Source organism: Cyphellophora europaea, assembly GCF_000365145.1.
Source record: "Cyphellophora europaea CBS 101466 unplaced genomic scaffold supercont1.1, whole genome shotgun sequence".
NCBI lineage: Eukaryota > Fungi > Ascomycota > Eurotiomycetes > Chaetothyriales > Cyphellophoraceae > Cyphellophora > Cyphellophora europaea.
The window spans coordinates 962,921-982,986 of NW_008481797.1; the positions used below are offsets into that span (position 1 = coordinate 962,921).

Sequence of the window (20,066 nt, forward strand, 5' to 3'; positions counted from 1 at the left end):
AACCACCTTGCCTTGGAACGTTGGTCATGGAGCAATCTGTCGCCGACGAGAGGCCAGCTAAGCGACTCAAGACCTCAGAGCTGTTGGCCACCGATGAAGCTGCTCAGAATGGGACATCCCCAATTGAGCACGGCGCAAATTCTTCGCCAGAAGAGAAGACTATCAACACGCGAGAAGCGGTAGAGCGGAAGGAGCAACTAGTGGGCATCACTGCATTCATCAATCCCCAACAGCAAGCGTTGGCTGGCATCTACAAGAAGCGCTACACAGATTTCCTGGTTAACGAGATTCTTCCGAATGGCCAAGTATTGCACCTCAAAAGCACCACTGTTACGAAGAAGATTGCGGATTCGGCCAAACAGCAGACTGGTCAAGGACCAAACACGCAAGAAGCCCGGCAGAATGGTGATTCCGCCCAAATCTCCGACGCTCAAGGAGAAGAGAAGTCCAACGTGAAGCAAGAACAGAGCTCAGAGATATCCGAGGAAGACCGGGCGAAGCTTGTAGAATACCTTGGTGAGACTGCCGTTGCCGAAATCCTCGCTCTCTTCGCCGCCATTACCACCCATCCGAAGAAGCGGGCTCGCGATCATCCATTCGTCAAGACATCCTTCACGTCTGATCGAACTGTCCGCACCGAAATCCATCAAGCAATCCGTCGGATCTTCCATTCTCGCATCGATTCATCAACCAACAACGAAGGCATTCTCGTTCTGTCCGCTGCCAACCCCAATTTTCGAAACAATCACCAATCTCGCGTTGGCAAACTCTCATGGATCGAACGCGGTGGTGAACATTGCCACTTTACGCTCTACAAAGAGATGAAGGACACAATGGAGAGCATTTCGTTCCTAGCTTACCTCATGAAGAAGAACGCCAGGGATTTCCAGATCGCCGGCACAAAGGATCGGCGAGCGGCCACAGTGCAACGCGTAAGCGTATGGCGGGTGGAGGCTGAGCGAGTGGCCGCCCTCAATCGTAACCAAACGATGCGTAATGCTACCCTTGGTGACTTCGAGTATCGTACATCTGGGCTTCAGCTTGGCGACTTGTCCGGCAACGAGTTTGTGGTGACGCTGCGTGATTGTCGCTTTATTGATGGAAGCAACGATACTGAAGCCATCCGGTCGTCACTGCAGGCATCACTAGCCAACGCACGCACCGACGGCTTCCTCAACTACTACGGGCTTCAACGATTCGGAACCTTCGCTGTGCGTTCTGATGTGATTGGCTTGCAGCTACTTAAGGGCGACTTCGAAGGAGCTTGCAATTCCATACTTGATTATCCCACATCCGCACTCAATGAAGATGATTCGACCGTTGGTCGTGATGACCGGGATCGAGCACGGGCCATTAAGATATTTAAGGAAACCAATAGCATCAGAGACTCTTTGGCGGTGATGCCAAAGCGGCTGAGCGCTGAGACAGCTGTGATCAGGGCATTGGGCCGGAAAGGAAATGACTTTCTGGGCGCACTGATGACCTTGCAGCGGAATATGCGGCAGATGTACGTACACGCGTACCAGAGTTTGGTGTGGAATACGGCGGCCACGAACAGATGGCGGCTATGGGGCAACAGGGTCATTGAAGGCGATCTCGTGCTCGTGAAGGAACACAACGACAAGGATGCTGATGGAGCCGCTGCAGACGAAGGCGTTGACGCCGACGGAGAGGTTGTGATTCATGCGGAAGGAGAGGACCGAGCAAAGGGCGAAGAGAGCTTCGACCGGGCAAGGGCTCTGACACAAACAGAAGCCGAGTCTGGAAAGTACAGCATTTTTGATCTCGTGCTGCCACTTCCGGGTTTCGACGTCATTTACCCTCAGAATGAAAGCGGAGGGGACTATTACAAGGAAATCATGGGCAAGGACGGCCTTGATCCCTTCGATATGCGCCGCGGCCAGAAGGATTTCAGCCTCAGCGGTAGCTATCGCAAGATCGTTGCTCGCATTGGCGCAGATTTTGATGTTCAAGCGCACCGCTACACCCAGGATGATGAGCAATTCGTCTTGACGGACCGAGAGGCGCTGATGGGAAAGCGTACTGACGAGAAGAGACCGGAGGTGGAGGATGGGGTGCCGGCAGCTGAGGAACAGAAGACAGCAGCTGTATTGAAATTCCAGCTCGGCACAAGCCAATATGCGACAATGGTGTTGAGAGAATTGTCCAGTGGTGGTTTGGAGGAGTACAAGCCAGGCTTCTCCGGCGGAAGATAGTTGGAGCGCGTTGAGACGACATGGTTCGAGAAGGCGGTGTTGGGAAGGTCAGCCCATTCCGACCTCAGATTGTGGGTATATGGCTCTGGTGTGATATAGCCGGCGCACCTCACGCAACGCCTGCTACTTGCAAAGAGATTCAGGGGAGGTATTGGAAGGAGTGAGGTAAGGCTGTCGGTCTGAGATGGCAGTCAAGCATTTGGTCTTCACACGGCTCTCAATCCACCAGCGACGGTACCTCGAGAGCCGGCTACTGATGATCTTCGTGGAGGCGTTCATCAGCTAAGATTGGCTCGAAAAAGTATTGGAAAAAAATAAGGCACTGCATCTTATTTCGGGCTGCCAGGGCGTTCGAAAACTAGGCATCTACTCAGAAGAGGCCTTCGGGCATGCACTGAAAGCACTTGGCTTATTGTCTTGATAGATTCGTATCGACATTCCACTTCCTCCTTCTCTGGTCACTCAACCGTATATGTATATATACAAGGAACGAAAGCCAGACGTTGGCGTTCTGTTGTGACTCGACCGGTCGCCACTGTTCTTCCTGTTGGTGCTGCTGTTGACGTTCTGCAAGCTCGAGCACGTCCACCCTCTCACCCCGGCACACTTTCCCCATTCCAGTCAACGGCGTTCGCAACTGCTTTCTCCTCCGTCGAACCCTTCCATGTGTTGTGACCCCGCCATCCAATGAAAGGAAATTAATTCAAACTTCAAGTCAGATCAAATCGTCGTGGTTGACATGCCTCCGTAATGCTCGTACTCCCGTTCTCCAAGATGTTGTAATCACACCCGTTAAACTCCGATGAGACCCCTTTGTCGACAACTCCAGAAAATGTGCTGAAACCAACATGGATACTCATCTCAATTTACGTGCTCGTCACACGATCATGCCTGTTTCTCGTTGCTAGACACCCTTTTCCCTTCAGGATGATCCCCTTCCATCGATGACCCGCCCAGCTCTTGTGCTGAGCGACCTTCCAATCTGTGCCTCTCGTACACTGCTCACCTCAACGTTGCTTGACACTTCTGACCTAGCGTCATCGAACAACTGCTCGTCTCGTGCTCTACCCATCATGGGATGACTGGCCGTGGGCGATGCCGGGCTGTCTTGCGCTTCTGGTGGGTCAACGAAAGGCGACGATTCGGGTCCATTGTCGATCGGGCTGACGGGTGACATGACGTCGTTACGGAAAGGGTCGTTGAGCGAGCGAGTGGAGACGGGAGTCTGAATATTCTGGGTCGAGGCGCGGGACGCGTTGCGAGACAGTCCACCTGTTGCAAGCGCACCAACGCCAGCGCCGGTCGCAGCTCCTGCGGTTGCGCCAACGGGCAGTGACCGACCGCCATTGGCAGGACTGGGGGATATGTAGGGTGGTGGCGCCGTCGCTGTGGAGTCGGGTCGGGGAAAGGGATCGGGTGTGGTTGAGGTCATTCCTGAAGCCATGGGTACGGTAGATGGCGGCTGGATCTGCGAGACGGCATCGCGATAAGGAGGTGCAACTTCCTCATCCACGCTGTGTAAGCTGGGAGTAGCATTATGTGTTGACCGAGTCTGGCTTCTTTGGCTAGCGGTTCCACCACTTCGCAAGCTGTTGGAGCTGCTGAACCGACCGCCCATGAGCAGCTCGGCGTCGAAAGAGAAGACACGCAAGTGGCGAGACCATTTCTTCTTGGGTGCTTGTTTCTGTTTCTCAGACACTGGAGTGTCGGGTCGCCGTCGACGTCGGCGAATGCAAAAGAATAGTAGCGCTATCAGAGCAAGCGTAACGACAACGACAGGGACGGCAATGGCAGCTTGAAGGCCTGAGTTGCAGGAGATGCCAGTGCAGGAATCGTTGGAGGTCTCGGAGGGATTCTCGCCATTAGCACCACTGGCGACACCGGAAGATCCATTCGTTTGTTCGGCGGCAGTGCTGGCTGTCTGGCTGGTTGAGGTTATTAGAGTTGAAGCAGCACCTGAGCTGGTCGTGGCAGCTGAAGATTCGCTGCTGTCAGTTGTGGTGGTGGTAGCTGCGCCGGTCGGTGAAGTGGTGCCACCAGTCGTCTCGGTGAAGATGGACTCCATTGAGCTCGCAAGGCCGGTGACACTATCGAAATCATTTCCCCCAATAGTGGCAACAGTAACATCGCCATTTGGTTTCGTGAAGGTGATGGTAGCAGTACCCGAGGGTCGTGGGCCGGCCATCACTACGGGGGCCCGTCGACTCCAAATCGTCGTAGGTTGAGAGAGGTCGAGACAGTTTGGTCGAGAACGTCAAACAAGGGAAGAAGGGTAGTCCCGAGATACTAGACAACCATGTACTTGAATCTGGGACAGTAATGAGGCGCAGTTTAGGATGCAGAAGCAATACGAGGGGGCCAGCGAATTCGACAATAATTGCAGGGTCCAAATCTATCGCACTAGGGCTTGACGGTGTGAGAGCTGATGACGCTCCTTCCAAGCGTGGAGCACTAGGAAGCTGTTGTCTAGAATGAGATTAAAAGGCTGCTGGCGCGTAGCTTTGGTCGTCAAATCGCAGGGACTTGGGAATGGGCATGGGAAAACGAAAGGCTGGAAGAATGTCGTGGGCGTGAAAGACCGACAGCCGGAGGTACCTGCTTGCTCGGTGAGCCTAGTGTCGTGGCTGTCGTAACGGCGGGGGGGCCAGCAATGAGAAGGAGTTGGCCAAAAAGACTGGGCATGATTTGGCTTGTGACGGACCTCCGAGCATGACCTGCCCGCCCCTTCCTGCTTGCAGCTACTAGGCTCTATCTTTAGTTAAGCGACTCCTATAAAGTCTTGAATCGCCCCGTAGTCGTCAACGGTGGCTTTGATGACGATGAGCAGTTGCTGCAGCAGTCAACGCACATTGATTTTAGTGCACCCCGATTCCACGGCACCGTGCATATCAGAACGCACAGCATCAGCGGCAATCTGGAAGGGTATGCACGCGATCTGGCCTACGGACTCCGGCCACGGCAGAGCAGACGGACTGCAGCTTCCCAGCGTTGTCCAGGGGCCACGTGCCCGTATAGGCAGCTTGTGGAATCTCACGATGGGTTCGTGTCTCGGCGGGTCGGCACTTAGCAATGCCGACCCTAAGCCAGGTGGGGTAGTCGACGCCCGACGAGGCTTGTTACTGCTGCAGGTGAAGACAAGCGTCTTTCATCCTCAGGCTGGTGGCGGCCGAGACTGGCTTCGCTATTCCGCTATTCTCAGCTCTGGCAGCGAATTGTTTTCATTCGAGGCAATCACGGAGTACATGTAGCGTTAGTAATCTCATCAGCCATCAGACAGTACTGGATTACGGTGCTGTCAATATCGTTCGAGACATCCCATTAACGCTACTACGAGGTCGCCCCTTCCCAAAGACCAAACCACAGGCCGCCACCAAACGAGGCTCGAGGTCGAAGTAGGGCTCCCGCTAAACTAGATCACCAAAAATTATCCGAACTGACCATGACTCATGAACGCAATGCTTTCCCTATCAAGAGTCTGCCTGTAGACTCGCGCAAGGACCATGACTGAAAGCATTGAACTTCCGCCCAAACATTCTTAGCCACGCTCACGTCACGAGTAACTCGGCTTTGTCCCCAGAGGCACTGGTGGTGGTGGGGCCGCCACTGTGTTGCCATGCATACCAGCTGGTTTCTTGGGCGGAGGAGGAGGTGGCGGCTTTCTCGATATCGATGCCGTCATCTCTGGCCTTGGACTCTGCACTGGTGGACTCGTCGCCGGTGGCTGTTGTTGCCAGTGTTGCGGAGGCTGCTGCGGTGCTGGTGACTGTGCTTGTATTTGCTGTTGTTTCTCTTCTTCTTCGCCGTCTAGCGGCGCATGCTTGTCGAGGAAACGTTCGAACCGAGATTGTAGTTGATACTTGTTGTTGAACGACCGACCACGCTGTTCAGCCGCAGCAATCGACCCGGCGTGTTTGTCTCGAAAAGCCGAAGCAGAGCGAGCTGCTGAGTTGGCGGTACTCGCGGCATTCTTAGCATCGTTGACGGAGACTGACGACGGATCACGGTGGAAGTTTTGAGCGGTAGTTACAGCAGATTGTGTTTGTTGTAGCGATGGCGGTGATGCTGCCTGAGCTGACGGTGAGTGGGCTTGATTTGCACTTTCGGTGCTGTTCATCCGCGAGAACCTAGACTGTAGTTCAGAGAGGCCGTTCCCCCTAGCGGGTGATTGACTACTGCTTTGCTCGTTTGCCCATGGGTTATCCGCGTTGGACGTTCCCGACGTTGTTCTGTTTATCCCCAGATTGGGAACACTGACACCGGCTTTGCCCAAACGGTTCACTGCTGATTGATTTAGGCTGGGGACGCTCGACGCTGGTTGAGGCGGTGAGGCTGTCACCGCTTCGTATGACGGAGGTGGAGGGGTCATCGACTCCGAAGTATTTTGTCTTGCTGGAAGCCTTGGGGGTAGACCTGGCTTGAGCTTGGGCGGCTCGGCCGCAGAAACATTGGGTGGAGGAAGTATACCACGATGCACCGGCGGTGGGGGTAGATGGTCCGTGGACAACCCTGTTGTATTTGCCCGATAAGGCAGTGGAGGGCCGCTTCTCACTTCTGGCTCTGCCGCAGGTTCTGCCGCAGAGCCCTGGACCGCACGATTCGCGCTGGCGATCTGCTCTGGAGTGAGAGGTGCTCCAATGCCACCGCGGTGAGGGGTAATTTCGTTGGGAAGCGCCGCACCACCATGGTAGTTGACGTTCTTTGGAGGCGGACCGAAAGAAGAGGGGTCTTTTAGAGAGGCAAGCGGTCGCGATACATGTTCCGAAGCAGCGTTGTCCCCAGGCTTCTTTCCCTTACCCATCCATCCCGCCTGTTTGCCGATTAGAGTGCGAATTGCGACTTGGAAAGGAGCTGCATACCACCTGGTTGACTCCTTTGAAGTCACCCCGCCATGATTCTTTTCCTCCATCTTTGCCTTTGGGGTGCCACCCACCCTTCATTATACCCTTAAAGTCGCTCATTGCGGTCGTGTGTCATACGCTCCGGGACGAGAGGTCGGCCGAGCACTGTCAGGAAGTGGCTAGGAAGGCTCCGGCGGTGACGGAAATCAGTGGGAGAATGATTCTCTGCACAATAGAGATGTATTCAAGTGATCGAAGAAGGAATTGGGCACAGCCACCCGAACATGATTCAGCGCAGGCAGTCAAGTGGGTAGGCGGAGCGCACTCGCTGACGTCGAAACCAGACGTTGCCAAGCAAATCCGCTCGGCGTAGGCAGAGCCAAATTCGACTTAAAGTGCTACGCTGCGCCGGATCATGAACGATGACTTTGAGAGCGTGAAAAGACTGGCATTCTCTGTTCTTCCCAATTACTTGGTCACCATTCAGCGTCCGCCCGTCATTAGACTGCCAATTCAATCACAATCGACAAGGTGATCCAGGTCTGCAGAACAGCATTTCCACCCCGAGGCGTGCGAATGCTGGTTGGACACCTACCAGCGGCTTCCCTCGATGCAGAGCATCACATCCTGCAAGACCCTGTGCCTCGCCCTTTATCGTAGCCCTTATCCTAGGCCACAACGTAAACTCCATGAAAGACATCGAAAACTCCCTGGATGCTAAGCGATCTGCCCCTTATCGCTATTTGTAATGCGCCAAACGCCTTACTTGTCGTGAAGAAATGCCATGAAAAATGCTTTCCCGCTATGTGTACACAAGTTCGAGATTCTTTCAGCTGCCGGCCATGGAAGTTGGTCGGTTGGAAGTCTAGCCGCCAACGGCGGATCAATGCATGCTTGCCTTAAAAGTCATGGACAGTCGTCAATGCAGGTTCGTCATTCGCGTACGCCAAGCATTGCTCTGATGAATATTGTGCTGTTTCGACAGTATTCAAAACTTCGATGAGATCTCCTAGAAGAAGTGTGTATAGACCTTTGAAGACTCGTGCACCTCCATTTCCTACGGAAGGGTTAGTTTCGATCTTAGATATTCCGGCGATGAGCTTACCATCTTGAAAGTGTTGAGCTCCTCCTTGATTTGCTGGGCAAGCATTGGAGTTAATCGGTTGCAAGTTGCTATGTCGCCACGACGATCATATTCTCCGCTAGGCCAAGTATCGTGAAATTGAATACGAGGGCTGAACGAGATGTTCCGCATGGCCTGAGCCAAAGGCGTGGCCGATTTGGAGTCCATGCTAGCATAGCGCGTAACGGAAGCGAAGTAATCGTCATGATCGTTACCCTCGATGGCAATGGAGTCGGTTCTACGGTGTCCAGACCGTGGAGGATCATCGTTTGGTGTACTGGGGGCGCTTGATCGTGGTGAGTCGTTCATATTGGGAATTTGAGGCAAGCTGAAATCCGGACCTCGACTGGTATTCAGCCTGGGGGAGGGCTTGTCCGAGTCAGTGCGCTTGAGGATGCCTTTCTTGACAGCAGCTAGGACCTCTGCTCGTTCTCGTTCACCTCCAACAATGCTGCGACGAGAACGATTGTCACTGGACACGGTGCCACTGTCCATTGACAGCTTTGCATCGATGGAGTTCCGCTCAAGCTTCGGGAAGCCCGTGCCACCACCGACTTGATCATGAGGGTCGACATTAACGTTCACCTTCTCCCGTTCGGCTTCGACTGTCACCATCGAAACCTGAGCGGCACTGGCTTGATTGACCGGACCATCAGCAGCTGGGACACCAACGACCGACTTGGGTCGGAAGAGTCCAACGAAGGAGCGCGTCCCCTTCTTCACACCCTTTCCCATCTTTCTCAGCATCACCGAAGCCGACGAGGCTGTGGACGAGATGGAAAGGTTATCGGTAGATCCGGTGAAGAACCGACCCTGGCCAGAGTAGATGCTTTCACCAAGACCGGCGGCTTCTTGCTTCTCGGCAATGCGGGCCTGCTCAGGCTCTAGCTCATCCTCGTATTTCGAGTTACGCTTGGTCGACCGACCGGGGTTGACTGGCTCCGCAGGCTTTTCTGTCGCCTTACGAAGTTCAGCCGCGCTACCGAAGGAGAAAGCTCTCCTAAGCTTTGATTTCGACTTCTTCGCATCTTTTTGACTTACAGCAGCCAGTTGTTCAGCCGCTGGGCTCAGAACGACAGGGCGAGTTGCTTGCAGTTTCCTGTTCTCGGCTTCAATTGGTCTAGACAGAGGAGATGGGTTGCGTCTCGGAGGTTCAGAGGTCCGAGGTGTAAGTAAGCGGACGTCTTGCTTTGCAATGTGTGTGGGCGGCTGGGACGTAACAGAAGGTTGCTGGGTAGTGGCTGAACTTGGCCGAGATGAGCGAGCAGATCTGGAGGACGAAACACTTTCGGAACTAGCTGTGTGTGTATGAGCCGAAGCAGGTCGATGTGCTTGGGGCTGACTGGGTTGGTTGGTGGTTGCTCCTGGCAGGAAAGCATTAGGGTGCGGAGAACTCGAGTCAGACACGTCTCCGCCATGCATGAGGCCAGCAGTCTCGATGCTCCCCAGGCTTCGTCGACGATATCTGGCGGCAAGCTCGGAATTTTGCGACCGACTGAGGAGCATGTCGTCGGCGCTAGTTTTCTGACCAGCGTTGGCAAATGCCGAACCTCGATAGGTTTGATATTGATTCAAGGATGGGGAGCTATTTGATTGGACTGGATGGCTGTAGAGCTGGCCCGCAGCGGCATTGCCAGGGTTGGGAGGTGTAGCACGATGGACAGCAGACTCATTGGTATCAACTCTCTTGACAGTCCTTCGATAACGATCAGGTGATGGCTTCGCAGTGGTGGCTCCAGGCGAGACTGTACCGGATAGAGTCGACGTCGGGAGGGACAAGTCGAGTGATGGCATCTTGCTGAAGTCGAGGGGCACAGCCGAGTCCAGTGAAGGCAAACCAGAGACCGAGTTCGGCTTTGCTGGGTGAGCTTTTGGTTGTGTCACGCCTAGGGGTTGACTCTGTGGTAGGACCGAGGTGGACGCAGATCGAGCAGAATGACTCGGCTGGAATGGCCGTGCGTTGGGTGCAAGTTGAGGCGTGGTCGTGAAAGCATACGGGGCAACAGGACCAGTATGATGGGTTCCCCGATAGACAGTTGCCGTTGGGTTATTATTATATCTTGGCATGTTGGCATTTCTCGACGACTGCGAGCTTTGATGATAGCCCCCTGAGGAAGAGGGTCGGCCTGGCATCATGTTGACAGTAGTTTGCGGTGGTAAAGTCTGAACCAAAGCGGCCATCTCTTGACTAGAATGGGGAAGCGAGCAACTTCAATGCTTCGAGCTCGAAGGGAGGAAAGGAGCGTCGGACGCTCGACAGGAGGAGTTGATGAGGCAGATCAGGCCGCGAACCTAGAGGGATTCACGCGTTAGTAACTGAGACGAGGATGTGCTAGGTCCGGACGAGGAAAGATGCGGGACATGGCAATCTCAAAAGGGGTCATACCGTGTAGCAGATTCGTTGCCGAATTGTTGAGGTAAAATGACAAGGAGGCTAACGTGCAAGTCGGCACGGTCGACAATATTACCGTAGAGAAATATGTGCAAGGTATACAAAATTCGGACTGGACCAAGGCCGGGTCGAGAGGAGAAGAGAAGCTTGAGACTAAATAATCATGTACTGGCAAAAAAGGTGGGACAGACGAGAAGCGAAAGCGAGGAAGAAGATTGGTCTTCCTCAACCCGACAGCTCTGTCGATAGAGCCCAGGAAAAAGAGCGTCGAGGAAAATAGAGCAAGGTGATGAGGTGTGAAAGATGAAAGTTGGAATGATGGTAAGAGGCGTGGTGAAGTGGAGGAAGGAGGAAGGTGACTAGGGAGGAGTCGGTTGGAGGAGGCTCCTCTCCTGAGAGACAGGTGGCGGCGGGTTAGACTGAGGGCGGGAGATTTAGTCGTGACTGCGTTGGTCTTAGCCGAATACCACAAGGGCCTGCGATCTTTGCCGCGCCCGCGAGTTGCGTTTGGGGTGTTTGTTTTGATGGTGAAAGCTGATGCAAAGACGGCGGCGATGGTACAGGCTGACAAGAACGAGGCTTCTAGTACTGAATATGCGGTGCAACGAGTACAGACGAAAAAAAATAATGTGTGTTTGGCTAAGCAGGAGAGCAGTGCTTCTGCCTTTCAACAGGCTGCAGATTGACCGCAGCGCGCGCCCGTACCCTTGTGGCTCCGAGCGCCGCCGTGGAAAATCAGGTGGAGCAAAAGGCGCAGCAGGACAAGCATCAATTCGCAGGCATTTCGTCTTCGACACGCCCCGCTATCTCACCCTTGTAGCTAAAGCCTATCGCCAAAGTACAAGGGCCATCCTTTCTCACCTGCCGACTTAGACGAGAAACCGTCCTCAGATGAACCAAGTTTGTAGCGAGAGGATCTCCGGGGCTGATGATGTAGTCGGTTAGTGATCTATGTCTTTCCCAGCTTCCGCAAACTTGTTGCAAACCTGGATCTTCCACCTCCTGGTTATCAACTCGCGAGTCGGCGAGCACCTCCTGCCATCTTGGTCATGTTGGGCGTATCCCCTGAGCCAATTGGACGCCCGGGAACCGTCGTGATAGGCAGAGCTAAGCCGTTTCTCGCCTGGGTGGGTACGTATTTTAGGGACATTGCCGCGGCCACTCTCGCTCTTGACCCTCGACAAATTGCAACGTTCTAATGTTATGTTAATGCTCAACATTGGTCATCATTCGACCTATGCAGCGATTTGAAACCCGTACACATACCACCCTTCAGATGAGCACTGCCCTAGAGACTACTGTAGTGTACCATGGTCGTTCCTCTGCATAAGCCAGGGTATATCAGCTGGCTGACGACCCGAATCCCCCACACTATCAAGTAGTCGATAAGTAGCTGCTGCACGTAGACATCACCATGTCACCTCAGAAGGCTTAGGTCTCTGGCTTGAATCAAAATGTCTGCCCGGCGCGTGCTCGAGGAGCTGGTCACGCTTCATCCAAGCATGCCGTGCGACAGCTTCTTGACTATGCAGATAGCCAGCATTAGCTCTGGAACAGACAAAGACATTTATGCGGCGAGTGCGGTCTACTTGTCATCGGAGATCCGATTCATATGCACCATGCCAGGCACAAACTGTTTGTAGCCTATCGCCCACACCCCTCCCTCTCTTTGTTGTCGGATGGCGTGCATAACACGGCTTGCAGAGGCACCGGAATGCGACCGTCCGCTCTACGGCCACCGCGCACCTGGCATGGAATGCGTTCTGAATTAAAGGCTGGACCTGCACAGGCCGCATAAAAGTACGAGGAAGGACCTTGGCCTCACCGCTGCCGTATCTCTGCCGCAAGAGGGTTGGCTTCATGCCTATCTTGACATGTGGTTGACACGTATGTGCCTCTCTCAAGAAATTTCTTACCGACAGCCCCAGACATGTCCAAAAGTGCTGCAAGAATTTCGCACACGAAGGCATGGTACAAAGTGTGCTGAAGGCGCAATGTACCACCACTGGGCACTTGCTCGAGCCTAACGCTCCCTAAGGATACCCCGGACTGTCAGGCCTGGCGGCATCGCGTCATTCACGCCCGCAGCACATGCTTGGGCGAGCGGATCAAGATTGCCCTGGCGATCTAACACCCTAAGATTCCCCCCACAACCTTGACCCTGAATTGGCTCTGTTGACTGCATTCTGCCGTTTCCCACAAAGGCTCCGGTAACACCATGGGCAGGGCATTGGTTGTCCCCCGCAGCAAGAATCTCCCCCGACTTGATAGCTGACGATAGACTTCGCGACCAGGCAAAGGCTGCAAAAGTCCCTCTCACTTTCAACAAGCATCGCCTAACTTAACGAATCACAGGCGGTTGCGCAATGGCTTAAACGAACTTCGAGCCCCACAACGTGATTGGTGCCTCTGTCCCCCTGAAACACTCACTCCATAAACTTAGGGACGGCATATCCAGGGAAGTTGGTAGGTGGTGAGTGATGGCGGTGTATTCGGGAAAGTTGATGGATGGTGAGTAATAGCGGTATATTCGGGGAAGTTAATAGGTAGTGGCTTTCACGTTGTAAGTGCAAGAAGAGGAAGCTATCCTTCGCCCCACGCTTGTTTTCACCCTGCTTCGATATTCAACGCGAACGACGACGGGATTCGTGATCTCTCGGTTGCTTTTGCTGGATGGAGCGAAATCATTCGACGTTCGGAGGTTTCACCATACGCAACCTGGCCCCGCCGTTACCCATGACGGCTGCCTTACGCGGAAGTGGTCCTCACAAACCCAATGAGAGCTGGCCACGACTCAGGCGACCCCAACATCGACCACCGGCTCCTTTCTTCTCTCATGTACCACCAGGTCCGCATCCGTTCCATTCTGACAGTCCAGTAGTGAGACCCAAGCGTCCTTGATCCCCTGAGTCACGGCCCATTGATGTTTCACGTCTCACCCGAGTGTCCACGTTTCGGCAGCTCGCAGTTACGATGGATATCAATCCCCACATACTGCAAGAGATCGCAGCTGGCTTTGTCGGATATCCGATATTCGTCGCATGGTTCTGCAGCCAGCCATTACCGAATTCAGGGTACAGCCATACACGAGATGTTTACCCAATCACTATACATTCATGGATTTTTCATCGTTGACTCCATCTCCAACGACCACCACGGCATCATCTCCCTCGGCATCCAAAGACCCAGACATCTGCTGGCGTTAGGATCCTCTGGGTGACCTCAATGCAGTGATTCGTCTGCTGACCGTCAGTACATGACTACCCTTCTTGCAGCATGACCGGTCTACTCTTTCCCTGCTTGACAATTCTCATCCGCAGATTAGCCCTGAATCCCCCTCTTGCTTTCCACGAGTTCGAGTGTTGGGGGGACGGCCGCAATGCGTCTCGTGATCTTAAGACGTTATGTACTTGGCAACAATTTCACCAGCAGGGACAATAGTGTCTTAGAGCCATTAACATGTGAACAAGCTGAGCGAACCATCCGTTATTCCCACTTATCGTTGTACACTCTCCACCGTCTTGGATCAGTTATCATCAATATCGTTGCTCAATGACCAGTTTCTCAAAACACATGGCATTGCTTTCACGCCCTTTGATGTGTCGGAGGATATATGTATATTAGGAGCGGTAAAGTAGACACAAAAAAAGCCCGAATCAATGTCCCGTTTACGATGCATTGGTTCTTGCACCAAGTGCTCCAACGCCTGTGCTTTTACAGACCATCCCCTGCCGCAGCTTCGACAGGGAGGCCTGTTGCGTGAGCGTGAGCACCGCTTCTATCCTGATCGTCAATCACAAAAAGAAATTCATGTACACGAACTCGTCAAGGCCCGAACGAAGTACAGACCCGAGACCTATCTCCCTCTTGGCCGAGGTATTGGCCCACTTTTGTGTGCCAATGGACTGCCTGCCACTGCCACGTTGGTGCTCATATTCATACTATTCCGGCGGGGATCCCGTATACGACCACCTCGCAGAGGTGTTTGAGTGCAGAAGACACACACAAAATCTTTTGGAGGATGTCTCGCATCAAGCCCAACACACTGAGCGTGCAGCCAATTCTGACAAGAATCACTGGCGCATGTAAGTGAGGGCAATCTCGAGGAGATGAAAAGCAGACTTACCATTGCATCATTGTTCCAGGAACATCGTCTGGAGACAATCCACACACGCATCTCGTACTTCCGTGGCTGGCTTGGCTACCTCTATCAGTGCTCGGAGTGGCCATATCTGGATCCGTGATTGTAGTAGGACTGGCGTTGAAATTGGCAAACTGCGCATGCGGCACCGGCGGTGAAGAGTTAAATTGTGCTGAGGGCCCATTTGCCAAAGACGCATCGTTGCCTGAGCCGGTACGCGAGCGGTCCTCTATGATTGCTCGAAGAGCTTGCTGTGCATCGCCGGACGTAGAGTGAAGTTCTGATTCTGACATGGGGTCCAGGATACCGACAGGTTTTCGTTGACGATTCGCTCTCGATGTGGTAGATGAGGTGCGAGATGACTGCCAAGCTGAAGAATGCGATGCCAGAGACGAGCTTTTTGAGTGACCGAGGCCACGTGCTTGGTCCCCATCATCGCCAAATGCAAAGGAGTTAGGTTGAGACCGTAGCTCATGGAAGTCAGTCTCGTCCCTGGAACTGATGGAACTCAACGAATCAGACTCATCAAGATCCATTGCTTCTTCCTCCGGAACCTGGGCGACAACGGTCCTGGCTACACCGTTCTCATCAATAGCAAGTGACAAAGATGTACGCTTCGAGGCCTGTCTAGCATCGAACATAGACTTCAGGGGTGACAGACGCCCACTCCTTGATCTGCTCATCGACTCGGGTGCATTTGTGAGGGAACTAAGGAATGACACATGACTTTGCTGGCGGTTATGTGGTCCACGAGAACCCACTCCGGAGTGCGTCACACTTCTTCTCAGTCCAGGTCTATCCTTCTTGACAGGTGATACAGGCCGTCGCAGAGCCTCCATCACGGATCGTGTGATCGAAGGTTGCTTGGGATCACCCTTCTTGGCTCGCTTAGCCTCCTGCTCTCTCCGTGATTCTTCGATTTGATGATGGTATGCAGGTACCTCGCGTATACTCTTTGCCACCGGATACACAGGCCGCTGGTCATTGGCGAAACGGCGCGCCGGCGAGCTGAGGAACATACTGGGATTGTCATCTCGAGGACGAGGGGCAAGAGGGGACGTGGTGAAAGGTACAGCGAAAGTCGATCCGTCAATGTAATTTGAGGGTACACTGGTGGTAGTTGGTGGTAGGTCGTAGGACTGTTGTTGTGAGGTCGAGCTGGGCAGGTATGATGGTACAATGGTGGAGCTTGAGTTAAAGGACGCCGAAAAGTCGGCCTGACTGATGGCGAAGGGATCTGTGTACGGAGGCAGTCCATTGGGATCATCCATGCCCATGTTCGAATCCCAAAACAGACGTTGTTGGGGATATATTGGAGCGGTGACTGGTCCAAAAGGCGAATTCGAAAAGATATCAGGTGAGAATTGCAGACTTGGAAACATATTGGGTGACGGATGCATTACCCGCGAAGGTGTTTCGGGAGGGGGAGGAGGACCCATGACTGCCCGTTGTGGTGCATGGCCTGTTGAAGCCCGCCGCTGGTCGGCCATGAAGCGAGGAAAGTATCTGTGTTGAATGCACCTGGATTTGCTGAAGTGCAGGAGAATCCCAGTTCCGCATGCGTGGGGCACGAGAGCAGTGATGGTTCAGTGCAGTTGCTGTGTACTCAATGTGACCACGGCGATATTCCTCTTGGATCTTGAAGTCTTGACTTGTGAGTCGGAGTATGCATGAGTCCCAGGGCTGACAGAATAATGTCTCGTGAACCCCCGAGGTTGTGGCTTGCTTGAAGATAAACGTGGTCTTGACGTACAACGGTACTGAGCTTCGGCCAAATGCCGTTTTGCTCGAGGTCGGTACTGGGATCGATGGCTATTCGGCAGCTTACGACTGCGCCTGAGTGTTACTCACGTCTGTCGAAAGCCTTGGGACCGAGGAAAGCGAGATTGATTCGTAGGTGATCGATGTTGCATGGGACGATTGTAGGTGCAGCGGGTGCGGCTTTGGGTTTGGATACCTGAGTGGCCCTGCCGTTGTTGGAATGTAAATGCTCAACGCAGGTGTTTTCCACCTTAGTTTTCTGCGAAGCAAGTCCAGTCTACGTCTCCAGCTCGACCACCATGCAGCACAAGATCGCAGTTCCTCTCAAACCCTCGGCTGCGGTCGACGAGGTGCGGTCATTTTTACGAGAATAAAGTGAGGTGGGTCTGATTGGCTATGGAGAACGGGCATGTCGAGGGCAGTTCGTTTCCACTCCGGGCATCTGGCAGCCTTAGAAGTCAAGATTAACCAGCCAGAAGCATAGCAAGCGGAGCCGATCGCAAAATGAATCCACCTCCGCCAACCGGTCGGGAGCTGAAGGGCTTCGGTGGATGCAAGGTGGAAGACTTTGGCAGGGTCGGAAGCCTAAGCTGCGTCCTGGGCGCCTGACGAGCACGCGATTAGGCGTCGCTAGGCTGGGTGGCACCACTATCCGGTCGGCAGAGGCGTTGCTGGCAGCCTATAGTTGGCAGTCCAGCTTGGGTGTCAGGGACAGGTGCCAAAGCTAGATGCCGACGCCCTCGTCTGGGCGCTCCTTATGGGTGATCGAGTTGCCATGCAAGTGCCGAACTTCCCTCTAAAGAATGGCTTCCCTGCATTATGAATTCCGCAGCGAGAAACGTGGAAATTGCAATGTGGGGGGGATGAACTCAAGATTTCCATGATCTTGTGCCTACTGTCACAGAAACATTGTTCAATGGAAGTTCGGTCAGCCATGGTGACGACCATGTTGGCACAAGTTCCGTCCAAATCATACTGGTTAACGCACCGACTTCCAAGAGGTCGCCGTTCTAGGTTGATAAAGACCATCCTTTCAGCCAGGGCGGACAATATCGGATCACGGTGCACCGGAACTCTGCCGTGTCTCAATGTTGATCCTACCGATCCTGGCGGCCGGTGAATCGAACATCCCGCCAACTGATTAGCGGCCAATCTTACCATGCTAGAAGAAGCATGCAGCAAGTCCGGACTCGTAAGAGCACTGAGAATTGAACGCAATTGAATCGTTGCAGCCGGATACTCCTATAGGTGCCTGACTAGAGGCATATGATAGGTTTGTCTATTTCATATCCTCAAGATTCGTCATCATCATCTATCGGCTCGACAATGAGGTTGGCCCCTTTACCAATCCGCTCCCCAACAGAGCCACCACTCTTCAGCTCAAAGACTTTTCTGGGCATTGGCGAGACGAGTTGGAATCCAAAGGAATGCTCATATCCTTCAGGCTCGTTAATAGCCTCCCCTGAGCTCGGACTTGCATCAATCACACCGTGACAGTCCACATATGCATACAACTCTTCCATCTCAGCTTCTGCTCGGAATTTCCGTATGACTCGGTCGCCAGATGGCATCCTGATGCTGATTCGTATCGCATCACTGCTGTCTGGCCCAGGCTCACTGGGGAGAGACTGAGCTCTCCATTTGCGCCACTGTTCAACCTGGCGGCGACGATTCTCTGCTGCCTCTTGCGTGGCTTTGGCCTGGCGCTCCGCTAGCTCTTGAGCTTCTTGCTCTTCTCGTCGTCTTCTGACTCTCTCGCGATCTTGTGCCAAAGACCGTTCGTAGGCAGAATCTTGCTCCTCTCGTAGACTGCGAGAAGCTTGTTGCTCTGCGCGCTGGCTCCGCGCGGTCCGTAGTTCGGACTGTTGTGCAGTGATGGCACTTCCTAGCTTTGCTACAAGCTCTGAAGGTGTCATAGGACCAACTGCTCGCATAATGACTGTCATGCCGGATGAACCAGTTTCTGCCGACTGACAAATAAGTGCCACAAATGGAAACTTGGTACAGTTCAGGCTTGCAGACACCTGATACGCCTCTGCATCCTGAACATTACCACCCCATAGTAGGAGCTCGTCCTTGTGCGATGACAAGAACGAGGCCACCTGTTGGCTAAGTAGCGTTTCTCGCACCCAGGTGGCGTTGTCATCGTGATCTGGAGACAGCAGAGTGACCAAGAGAAACTTGAGCTCTTTCTTCGCATTGTCCAGTGTAAGATTAAAACCTGACTCAACGAATGGCAGGGCATGCTCGGGGTACTCCTCTGAGAACTCCCGAATAAACCGGGCAGCATTGTCGGCAGGAGCAAGTGCTCTTCTCGCTGGTCTCGACCGTCGCGTAAGTAGACGTGACAATACTCGCGAGATGAATGACGGTACAAGGAAGCCGAACGGTGCGAAGACGGTGCTAAAAATTCGATAGACCAGATTGAAGGGCACGAGGAGGGCCGACAGCATGAATGAAGGTTGTTGTTGGGTCATGCCGGCAGCGCTGGTATCTACTTTCTCTACCCGATCTTCAGGCGGTCTCGAAGACGCCGACGAGTGGCTAGATGATAGCAACGACTCATACTGTAGGTTTGAGGTTTGCCTCGAGGACGCGGCGGGTAGAGCTGCACGAGCTTCGGCGACCGGGTCTGTGGTAGGTTCGCCGTCGAAGAAACGAGCAATGGCTATCTGTACGTTCCACTCGCATCTCTGTAGTAGCGGAATGGCAGCTAACGGATCTTGATCGGTCACTGCAGTGTACGTTTGCAGAGCCTCTTGCTGCGCCGCAGTGAGCTGTGAGATGTCGGGCGTCGACATGGTAAGAGCAGAGAGAGAATCTCAGCACAAGGTCACGATTCTTGAAGCGCTCGGTACATTGCTTCGGATGTTACAGTCGGCAAAAGGGAGTCGCCGTTCATGGACAAATGCTTGCCATGATGATAAAATGAATAAATTACTTGGGAAGGCCAACCTGGCGGAATTACTGCCTCTCCCTATGACATCGCTACCCGCAGGCTGCTAGGCAGGGCAGACCCACCGACGGTGCGGCCTCTGGGGGGCGGAAGCGGAAGACGCGCTAACTAAGCTTCGCGACTGGCGAGGCCACTTGGAGCTGAGTGGACGATGGTGCATGCGGTCCCTCTGTCACCACCTCACTCTTCATCCTCCGCCCCAACTTGCTTAAGACACGACTTGATCAAGCGACTGGCGCGAGCTCGGTGACGCGCTGAAGTATTGTTTGTCCATCTCTTGGGTATTTGTTACCAACATGTCCGAACGCTTGCTTGGTTGCTCATAATACGCCTTGCGCAACTGCGCCGCTTGAGTGAGCCCCTCCACTTATAATGAGCCGCTCTGGAAACCTGCAGCTGATCCTGCCAATTCCCAGTGTTTGCTACGCTTCCATGGAGCCTGCTATCCTTCGAAAGTCCGCCGTCTCCAACTGACGACCATGGCCACCGCAACCAAGAACACATCCGACGATACAAAACGTGCGACTCTCCCTCCCCGTGCCTCTCCATGCTTGATTATGTCTCGGAACTATCGCCATATATCTGATAAGCAATCTAACAATCGATCTACTAACAGGTAACCCAAAAGATACTCTTTGT

General features: G+C 53.6%; 6 protein-coding genes across 6 annotated transcripts; 1 reads left to right on the forward strand and 5 right to left on the reverse strand.

Moving 5' to 3' along the window:
- Positions 1-26: 26 nt before the first annotated feature.
- Positions 27-2,216, forward strand: HMPREF1541_00341 (uncharacterized protein; the record flags this gene model as incomplete). The annotated part of the gene is made up of 1 exon (XM_008712647.1): positions 27-2,216. One exon carries the CDS (start codon positions 27-29, stop codon positions 2,214-2,216), a length of 2,190 nt encoding a protein of 729 aa, XP_008710869.1.
- A 922-nt stretch (positions 2,217-3,138) lies between these two features.
- Positions 3,139-4,401, reverse strand: HMPREF1541_00342 (uncharacterized protein; the record flags this gene model as incomplete). The annotated part of the gene is made up of 1 exon (XM_008712648.1): positions 3,139-4,401. One exon carries the CDS (start codon positions 4,399-4,401, stop codon positions 3,139-3,141), a length of 1,263 nt encoding a protein of 420 aa, XP_008710870.1.
- A 1,365-nt stretch (positions 4,402-5,766) lies between these two features.
- On the reverse strand, positions 5,767-7,174 carry HMPREF1541_00343 (uncharacterized protein; the record flags this gene model as incomplete). Its single annotated transcript, XM_008712649.1, has 2 exons — positions 5,767-7,023; positions 7,073-7,174. 2 exons carry the CDS (start codon positions 7,172-7,174, stop codon positions 5,767-5,769), a joined length of 1,359 nt encoding a protein of 452 aa, XP_008710871.1.
- An 889-nt stretch (positions 7,175-8,063) lies between these two features.
- Positions 8,064-10,358, reverse strand: HMPREF1541_00344 (uncharacterized protein; the record flags this gene model as incomplete). Its single annotated transcript, XM_008712650.1, has 2 exons — positions 8,064-8,111; positions 8,160-10,358. The coding sequence occupies 2 exons, from the start codon at positions 10,356-10,358 to the stop codon at positions 8,064-8,066; spliced, it is 2,247 nt and encodes a 748-aa protein (XP_008710872.1).
- Positions 10,359-14,691: 4,333 nt separating this feature from the next.
- Positions 14,692-16,149, reverse strand: HMPREF1541_00345 (uncharacterized protein; the record flags this gene model as incomplete). Its single annotated transcript, XM_008712651.1, has 1 exon — positions 14,692-16,149. One exon carries the CDS (start codon positions 16,147-16,149, stop codon positions 14,692-14,694), a length of 1,458 nt encoding a protein of 485 aa, XP_008710873.1.
- A 1,614-nt stretch (positions 16,150-17,763) lies between these two features.
- Positions 17,764-19,272, reverse strand: HMPREF1541_00346 (uncharacterized protein; the record flags this gene model as incomplete). The annotated part of the gene is made up of 1 exon (XM_008712652.1): positions 17,764-19,272. The coding sequence occupies one exon, from the start codon at positions 19,270-19,272 to the stop codon at positions 17,764-17,766; it is 1,509 nt and encodes a 502-aa protein (XP_008710874.1).
- Positions 19,273-20,066: the final 794 nt, after the last annotated feature.